At 28.1% G+C, this 9,250-nt stretch overlaps 1 protein-coding gene across 1 annotated transcript; it reads right to left on the bottom strand.

The window, feature by feature from the left end:
- Positions 1 to 233: 233 nt before the first annotated feature.
- LOC106784250 (pyrroline-5-carboxylate reductase) lies at positions 234 to 5,982 on the bottom strand. Its single transcript, XM_014743586.1, has 9 exons — positions 5,869 to 5,982; positions 5,682 to 5,766; positions 3,888 to 4,121; positions 2,608 to 2,745; positions 2,478 to 2,548; positions 1,952 to 2,122; positions 1,659 to 1,871; positions 1,417 to 1,582; positions 234 to 1,280 (listed from the first exon to the last, which is right to left on the bottom strand). Exons 3-9 carry the CDS (start codon positions 3,967 to 3,969, stop codon positions 1,156 to 1,158), a joined length of 966 nt encoding a protein of 321 aa, XP_014599072.1. The 5' UTR covers positions 3,970 to 4,121; positions 5,682 to 5,766; positions 5,869 to 5,982; the 3' UTR covers positions 234 to 1,155.
- Between the last annotated feature and the right edge of the window lie 3,268 nt (positions 5,983 to 9,250).

The following is a 9,250-nucleotide window of genomic DNA, read 5'->3' on the forward strand; positions in this document are numbered from 1 at the left end:
CGAAAATATTTTAAGAAAAAGAAAATTGTTAAAAAATTTATTTTTTTATCAATTTTACAAAAGAGATAGAGAGAATACTTCAAATACTGCCAATGTAATAAATATTAGATTTCTTCTAAAAAAAGGTCAAAAATAAAATACATGTAAATAGATATGAATAATATAATAAATAGGTGCCTGCAATATCAAATAAAGTTTATACTCTACTAATAGAATAAGTAAAATGATCTATCAGGTTATTTTGTTTATTGGCCTTACAATATTTATAAAATTATAGTAATTGTAAACAGTACTGTAAGAAAAGTATTATATATTTGTTATATAAGATGTATAACTAAATCTGCTTGTTATTAAATCTAATAATCGTATATTTATTATACTGTAATAAGAAATATCTATAGATTTACATTAACAAAATAATGATATTTTGCTAGTTTTAAAAAAAACAAATGCTTTTGCTAATGTGATATAATGAAAATAATATATTATTCTTCCAAAGAGATTCGTTTATTTAATATTTTAATCTCGATCAATCTTTTTTATTATAAAAAACATAGCAGTCTTTTTTATTTAGATTTCTCCCAACAATTGTACAAAATTGTATATATAAAATTCTATTTATTTTATATTAAAGTTATATAAAAGAATAGCGCAGTTAAATAATTTATATTATCTGTTATTTATATTTATATAACAGATATAATCATGAAAATGATTAATATTTCGTAACTCTGAATTTGTACAAGTCGTTCGTCAAAAGCATTGTGAAAATAAATGTTATTTCGGAAAATTTCATTTAATTGTTTTTGTTTTGATAAATGCATTACTTAATATTGCCTATGCAAAATTATTTACAGAAACAAATCTTTCTAAAACTAACAATAAAAATCTCACTAATGTAGTCTACGTATAAATAATTCACGTACATACAAAAGAAAAATAAAAGAGAGATCACCCAACGATTTCAAAGACAAGTAATAAAAGTGGTTCAATTGTAATAGTTCAAAGAGTAAAATGACTTCATCACTACGAACGTAACAACTTGGACACCCTTGAAAAAATGTATCTATACCTAAGATCTATACATAAGAGTTTATCTATACCTCTCAATTCGCAATTTTCTGATATTACTTACAAAATAACTTAACTCAATCGCTACTTCTCCTTTTCCAAAGTAGAATTAACTTCTTTACATCGACGAGTGGCAGATTCTACAGCACTAATAACCGCAGCTCTTAATCCATATTTTTCTAATTGATGAATTCCAGTTATTGTGGATCCTATATGTATTAAATAATTTGACATTAATGATTTTAAATGGTCATTAATTTTATACGATGTTCATGAATATTTTAATATTAATTAACACGATCGAGATATAATATCAATGATCATAATTCGATTAAATTTTCAAACCTGCAGGTGAGGATACGTCATCTTTAAGCTGACCAGGATGAATGTTAGTTTCGCGAACCATAGTTCCTGCACCAAGGACAGTCTGAGCCGCTAATTTATACGCTAGATTTCTCATTAATCCCATTTTTACACCACCATCTGCGAGAGCTTCAATCATCATGTATACCTATCGTATACATTAACATATATTATATTTATCTGTCTATTATAAGTCTCATTATAATTTAGATATTATGACTTACATATGCTGGACCTGATCCAGCTAGAGCAGTCACTGGATCTATCATGTTTTCAGACACTTCTTCGCAAAAACCAACGGAGGAAAATAATTTCTCGGCAACTTCTGCTTCTTTATCTCCTGCATTTGTACCACGACTAAATACTGTAGCACCACAGCCAACGAGGGCAGGTGTATTAGGCATTACTCGTATTACTGGAGTCCCTTCTGGCAAGGCCTATGTGTATTTATGTTATATATTTTTATTTAATATCTATAATATTAATGACTTTTTTCGCTAATCAATAATATCTTTACCTTTTCTAAAGTTGAGATAGAAATGCCCATGGCTATAGAAAGCAACAATTTTGAACTATCTTTTAATTCTGGTAATATCTTGGGCACTACTTGTGGTTTTACGGATAAAATTAAAATATCACCATAATCTATTACAGTTGAATTACAAAATACTGTTTTTGATCCTATATCCTACAATAACGAATTATGCGATTAAAAAAAAATAATTTAATGTTAGATAGAAAATCGAAGTAAATTGATATTGACGATTTAGAGAATTTTAAACGCTATAAATGTGTTTTTAAGCGAGTTTTTTTAGAACTATATCTCGTTATATATTATATAAATGGAACAGTAGATGTTTCACGTAAATCAAAGTGTTTATCACAAATAAGTTTTTGATAAGGAACTCGGACATTGAGCCGCGAATAATCACTTATAATATACATAACTGTCCATTTCCATATTTTTCATGTATTACATTTCTAATTATTACATCAAATATTTGTTTATATAATAAAAAAAAACAACTAAAAATATTAAATACCTTAAAACTTTCAATACTGCTAACATCATTTGGAAGACAACTAGCGAGCATCATCTCGCCTTTACTCAAACCTGTTAATATTATTATTATTATTAAAAGACTTTTAAGAAAAAAATTAAATAATATTTACCAGCTCGAATGAAACCCTTGGCTAATGCTTGAGCCATTTTTCCTCCGCCAAGAAAACCAATTTTAAACATATTAGTATCAATATTTAACGATACTTTCTTCTTTTTTTCTTCAATATCAGCGAGATGCTGATCGCTTACTAAGAAAAAAAACCGAAATTATCCGTACTAAATAAAGGTGAAGATTTTCATTAAGTTACTAATTATTCGCGAAATATTGTAAATATTTTTATTAGAAAGAAAACTGTTCAAAATTAAATTAATCGTAAAAAGATACTGTGAAATGCGCGGTTTTGAATCGACAGAGAATGTGAATGAATGACGATCACCGAACGATTGCGTTATTTACAAGTATTCTTTGACTTGTTATCCTCATCGCTTCCTCGACCGTCGAGATGCACTATGAATTTTTTTCTTGTTTATGTAATCTTCAAAGAGATAACGCACAAGCTTATATGTGAGCTTTAATACCGCATGTTTTATATAAAGTGACACGTACTTTAGTTTTGTAATATAACATACCGTATTTCGCGGTTAAGCATTGTGATTTAAATGCATTCTTAAATGTGTACCGACCGGCTCAACAAAATACATCATAGATGAGATGACCATATCCTTGAAAACGTTAATCAAGTTTTATTTGACTGAAATTTCACAATATCGTATATACTCAATCTGAATCATTGATATTGTACGTAGCTATATGTTTATAAACCTTGTGCACGTTGCATCGAGTTGAATAAATAGTAGAGCAATAATAGAGCGATAAGAGAGCTTTAAAATAATCTATGTTAATACCTACTTCTAAATCTCACGAATTAATATTAATTCAGTGTACTGTTATATTATATTGTTATATATATATATTGTGAAATAGGTTGATACAATCATATAATCTTCAGATAAAGAAAGTGCTGATCAATTACAAGATAATCCTGATAGTGAACAAAAGTGGAAAAACAACCTTGTCTTAAGTAAGGCCATCTTTTCGGTTCATTCTCATGTTATATACTTATTTACATTTCACAATTAGTCACATTAAGATAAAAAAAAATATTTAAACAATATTTTTAAGGCTCAAGAAAGGAAGATACTATTGAACGGCTGATTAAATTCTTTAATTTGTAGTCAGCAGTTAATTGTGATAAGAACTTATTGAAAATATCGCATGCAGTATTTCATTGGTCACCAGGAAAGAAACGTCACGATTTGCATTATCGTTTAACGTTATCACGATATTTATATCTTACTCCATTTGTAAATAATTATTTCCTTGACTTACCATTTCGTACGTTTTGCCGCCGTCTAAGTCGGCGCGTTATTTTAACGAGTTCCATCGTACGCGGTATTAAAGTCAGTCTCATTTCGACGATGAACAAAAAAACTTTATAAGATTTATTGCTAATAAAATCTTTATCGATTGTATGTCAAAAAATATAGCGCAGAATTTGATCGTTGTTTATGCTGATAAATGATCAAGAAATTGTTTGGTAACGTAATTCGAAATTTAAGAAATCTAAAACAAAAAACAAAACATATTATCAGATATAATAAATATGATTAAAAGATTAATCAACGGACATATTATCGTGTGAAATATTATGTTTAGGAAAAAGTTTCTTCGTATTTTGATAATATAAGTAAAAAAAAAAAAAAATTCGATACATTTTATTTAAATACAACTCAGATAAGTAAACAAATTTTTGATGTTCATGTACATGATGCAATATCAGTATGTGTGACACAGAGCTGGTTCGAACGTTTCCAATGTGAAATTGTGATGTTAAAAATATGCGTCTCTTTAATCGACCTTGTGAAAAGTCGATTAAATCATGAACAAAATTGACGAGATTATGGTTTTACCTTGAAAATGGCAAAGGATGGTTGAACAAAGTAGCATATATTTTATTTAATAAACTTTATTTAAAATGTGAAAAAAATTTGTTTTACTTTGTCATTAAGTTACAAAAAAACTTTTTCTCGAACTCAATATATCATTTTTCTACTACTCATTATTTGAAAATTTTTGATAAAAATATGTTTATTGTTAAACATCAAGTATAAAGATGTTTATAATGATTTATATAAATTTACATATTACTTACCAATTATGTATATATATCGATAAAATATAATTCAAATTTCTTGTCAATATTTTATATAATTTATATGATATTCGAATAAAAAATTAGTACACTATCACCGAATAATCGATCGGAATACTAATTAATTAAATGGTTGGGTTCATGTTACTTTCGAGTCTACGAGTTTTATTTGAACACTTATTTATATACTCGTGTTGCTTCGCGTAAGTTTCAAAAGTGACTGTTACTAATCGGTGTCTATCTGATACTGAAAACTACCTATGATAAAACCAATTGGAATATAATAGTGTGTGTCATTCCTTTGTTAACGGTGTATGATACATTTACTAATCTCTTCCGGATATGAATCATATTTGGACATAATCAAATACGGTCAATGATTTATAATCAATCATACTGTTTTATATCATGATTTCAAGTTACGATAATATTTTTATAAATATTCCACGTACATAATATTTCTGTAACAAAGATATAATAATCACTTAAATAATTATCTTAAAAACATAAAAGAGGTATCTCTCCTGGTTTATATACATGACCATCACTAATGTAAAATTAACAGCGAAATTTTTGTGTTTCTCTAAATACTTTATTACCTTTATGAAAATCATTTTTACGCAAGATAAAACAATTTGAAATTTTCTGCAATTTCCTGGAAAATGTTTTAAAAATACTCGTCTTCGAAACAATTGAAGGCCGTATCTGTGATTCCAAAGATTTCGGGTGATTGTGTAGAAACTACTGAAAACAGACTAGCCTATTCCCGTGACTTTTATTTTGAGTGTTTATTATGTAAATTTTATGTTTTGTTACATAAGATATCTTAAATGTGTGGTTGCGGTAAAAAACAATTTCTCATATTTAATTAATATAATAATTATTGTAATTCAAATATCTCGTATTTGATTTATGTTATATAATTAATTCAATAAATATTTTTTAATAACAATATATATGTATATAGTTACCTGACAGAATGAATCTAATGACTGTTTTCCATCGATTTAAGAATTATCTATTCATAAACCTCACATATATTATTCGTTGCAATATCTACAACACGTACACAATTAATTTTAAATATTTACTGATCGTATTAAAGCACACTGAAGAAGTCATAAATGATGTATTGTGCAAAGGAAAAATAATATTTACGGATCTTTCAATTGCATCTTTTAACCTTTACGCACAATGCAAAAATGATGCAACTGTTTTAACACGGCAGTGCGCATTATCCGAATATAGCCAAGGTTTGAACGATACTGAGGAGATCCTGCAAAAGACAGAAATAACTGTGCCATAAAAGTATCAATCTGAAAGAATATTGAAACTATAATTTATATAATATTGCAAATTTCACATAAATATATAGTGTGGACATTTAACAATTTCATTAAAAAATCGAAACTGAATAAAACTAATGATTGCAAATCTATTCCCGATATAATAGTATTCTACTGTACCCTTGGATACAAGAAGCTTATATTTATTATCGATAGTAAGAGTCACAATTGTAGATGCAAAATTGTTCTCTTATCACCGTAAGAACGCTGGCAAGGAACCTTAACAGCAGAAAAAAAATAAATAAGTGCTCTTAATTGCACACTATTTGCTCAATCAAAATCCATAATTGCTGACTTTATTAATTATTATTTAATTAGTTATTAATAATTGAAAACGCAAAAATGTTTTTCCTATTTCTAAGCAAAGCAACAAAGTTTGCAACATCAGAAAAAAATAAATAAGTGCTCTTATTTACTCACTATTTACTCAACTTTATTTTTTTATCAAAGAATACAATATTCTTTGATAGTATATGTAGTATAGTTATATTGTAAGAAAATTTAAAATAATTATATTTAATTTTTAGTGTCTAAATACGTGTGTGCCTTCAGAAATGCGTTTTTTATACATATATATTTTAAAAAGTAGAAGAAAATCAAAACGAGTAGATGATAAATCCAACGATGATCACCTGTAACAAAAAGAAAACTATACTATTCATACAATCAAGTGATACAATAGCTTGACATATAAATCGTCCCATTTGCAGATGCACTTTTCAATTGAATTCTCTATTTATTTTTATCAAATCTCTATTTACCGTACTAATGAAATTAAATTTAAACGTGTGATTTTACATTTACATAAAATATATAAAAATAAAGAAATAGGAAAAGTACAAATATTAAGTTACTACAAAAAATAATATCTATTAATTATTATGAAATACTTTTTTAAGCTGCATTATATAGAAAAGAAAAATTTCAAATTTAATAAAATACGATCAAAATGAAAAATTTTAAAGACGAAAAAAGAAAAAAAAAATTACTGTAATATTTACCAAACGTTATTTAAGCTTCAAAATTTAATATTACGAAAATTTTAATATTTTTGACTCTAACTAATACATATGCATCTTTAGGACGATATAGACACGAATTTGGTGTCCCAAGGAGATGGAATGGTCCATCATCTCCAATTACAACTACAAATTAATGACGAGCAAGGAAATAATATAATAAAATATAAAATATGACTAAAGAATTATTTTCGATAGGTTCGAACTTGCTGTTGAACCTTTGAAAATAACTCACTAGTCTATGTAGTTGCCCACTTGATACCACAAATTTGTGGGGGCCTCTTCGGCATTAGCCTCTTCGGCATTTAGCCTCTTCGGCATTTAGCCTCTTCGGCATTTAGCCTCTTCGGCATTTAGCCTCTTCTTTCTTCATGCCCTAAACGAGGCTTTTTTTAATATTTACTCGAATGCCTCAACAGATATTTGATCTAATCGATGAACCTATTATTAACACTTTGCATTAAAAAAATTAAATAATATCAAACAAAAGCAGAAACTTTGTAATATATCTATCTTATGGTCTTACTTTTTTACTCGACCACTTTTATCTTTTATTTTTATTCTACTTTGTATTTACTATACATATATAAAAAATAAAGTATTTTTAGTAGGAATTACTAAAGAGCAAAGTGTTAATATACTTAATATTAAGTAAGTATCCAACGTATTCAGCTATCTTCACTTTTTCGAAAAAAAATAAATTTTTAAGAAAACGCAAAGATTTTTGAATCGTTCGATACTAATTTATATCTCGCGGTACAGAGTATCAGCAATATATGAAAAAAATACAAGAAATATTTAAATGACAAATGAATCTAAAGGTTGCTGAAACTTTGTATAATATCAAGAGAAGAAATTTTCCACTCCTGAGTGAAAATTACAATCGCACGACTTCTCCGGTCTCTACCTACTTACAAATTAAATAAACATTTACACCTAAGTATGCTGCCTGCTTGTCTATTACCCATATTTAAAAAGATCAAACATACATACATACCCACCCACTCACTCCACGATTCTCACACATACCACCRGGGTGCAAAAGCCTAAACTAGAGAGCATGCCCCGGGRCACCTCCGACACCCTAGTTCAAACGCGTGTTTTCTAAACTTATGGGAGTACGTACCAATGCTGTAATCGACTGCCAAGGCTAATGATTATTGCAAATATGACTAATTCAAAAATACTGGTACATACTAGTATATATCAGCATACTAGTAATATACGAGTACATATATCAAAGTTTCCACAAATAAATGCAGAAACTCTACTATGCAAAACGACTGTTAAAAAACAAAAAAAAAAATTCATATCGTACGCGTGACTCTACAAGTAATTTTTATTAAATAACTTTAAAAAATACGCGGTATTACGTATCGCGAAACGATGTACAATGCACACACCTAACGCACACACAAGTGCAATGTACACTGTGCAATCACTAGCACAATGACAGTCGCCAATAGGGGGGAAAAAACTTAAAACTAAACCCATACCAACCATTTCTCACCCATACGTGTAACACCTGGGCACACGCATAGATGAGAACGCAGAAAGTATGAGGGGGGGGGGGAGAAACGGGAGATTAGTGTATTAGAAGCTGAAAATCCTGATCTAAAAAAACATAATTAACATACATAAATACATTAAAACATTTTAATAAAAAATCATCTAAACGGGCTAAGACTCTACAAGTCATTTGGATTTGATTTTTTAATTATGCAAGAATAGTTAAATTTAATTTTTTAATATTTAAGAATTTTAAAAGAGACAACTAAATATATATAAGCAACCTTGGACGACTCTTTTCATTAAGTTGGTTGTTCTAATAAAAGAACTGGGCTTTGAGCCACCACTTAACTGCTAGAATCTATCCGTCGCGAATGGGTTTGTCTTCTTGCTTATTTATTTCTAATATCGAAGTATCGATATATCGAAATTAATCGCGATTAGATAAACTAAGTACGATGCAATGCATGTAAGACATTTATTACATGCTTTTCTGGACGAAAACGAGTAAATTAATGCTCGATTTCATCACTACTAACCACGAACGAAACACGTAATAAAAAAGAAAGTGCATTATTTAATTGCATTATTAATTAAATGAATTTAACACCGGTGAGACAAGAAAACCTATCCTGAACTAATATAAAATATACAATACAATATATA

The sequence above is a fragment of the Polistes canadensis genome, unplaced genomic scaffold (assembly GCF_001313835.1).
Source record: "Polistes canadensis isolate GaletaPanama2010 unplaced genomic scaffold, ASM131383v1 scaffold_32, whole genome shotgun sequence".
In the NCBI taxonomy this organism is placed as follows: Eukaryota; Metazoa; Arthropoda; class Insecta; order Hymenoptera; family Vespidae; genus Polistes; species Polistes canadensis.

What these genes read in the sequence shown, in the direction of transcription:
- LOC106784250 (XM_014743586.1), bottom strand. Translation starts at nt 3,969, where the DNA reads ATGAGACTGACTTTAATACCGCGTACGATGGAACTCGTTAAAATAACG. An exon ending in GCGGCAAAACGTACGAAATG is followed by an intron (nt 2,746 to 3,887) that starts GTAAGTCAAGGA and finishes TTTTTTTCTTAG; the next exon opens with TAAGCGATCAGCATCTCGCT. An exon ending in CAAGGGTTTCATTCGAGCTG is followed by an intron (nt 2,549 to 2,607) that starts GTAAATATTATT and finishes TAATATTAACAG; the next exon opens with GTTTGAGTAAAGGCGAGATG.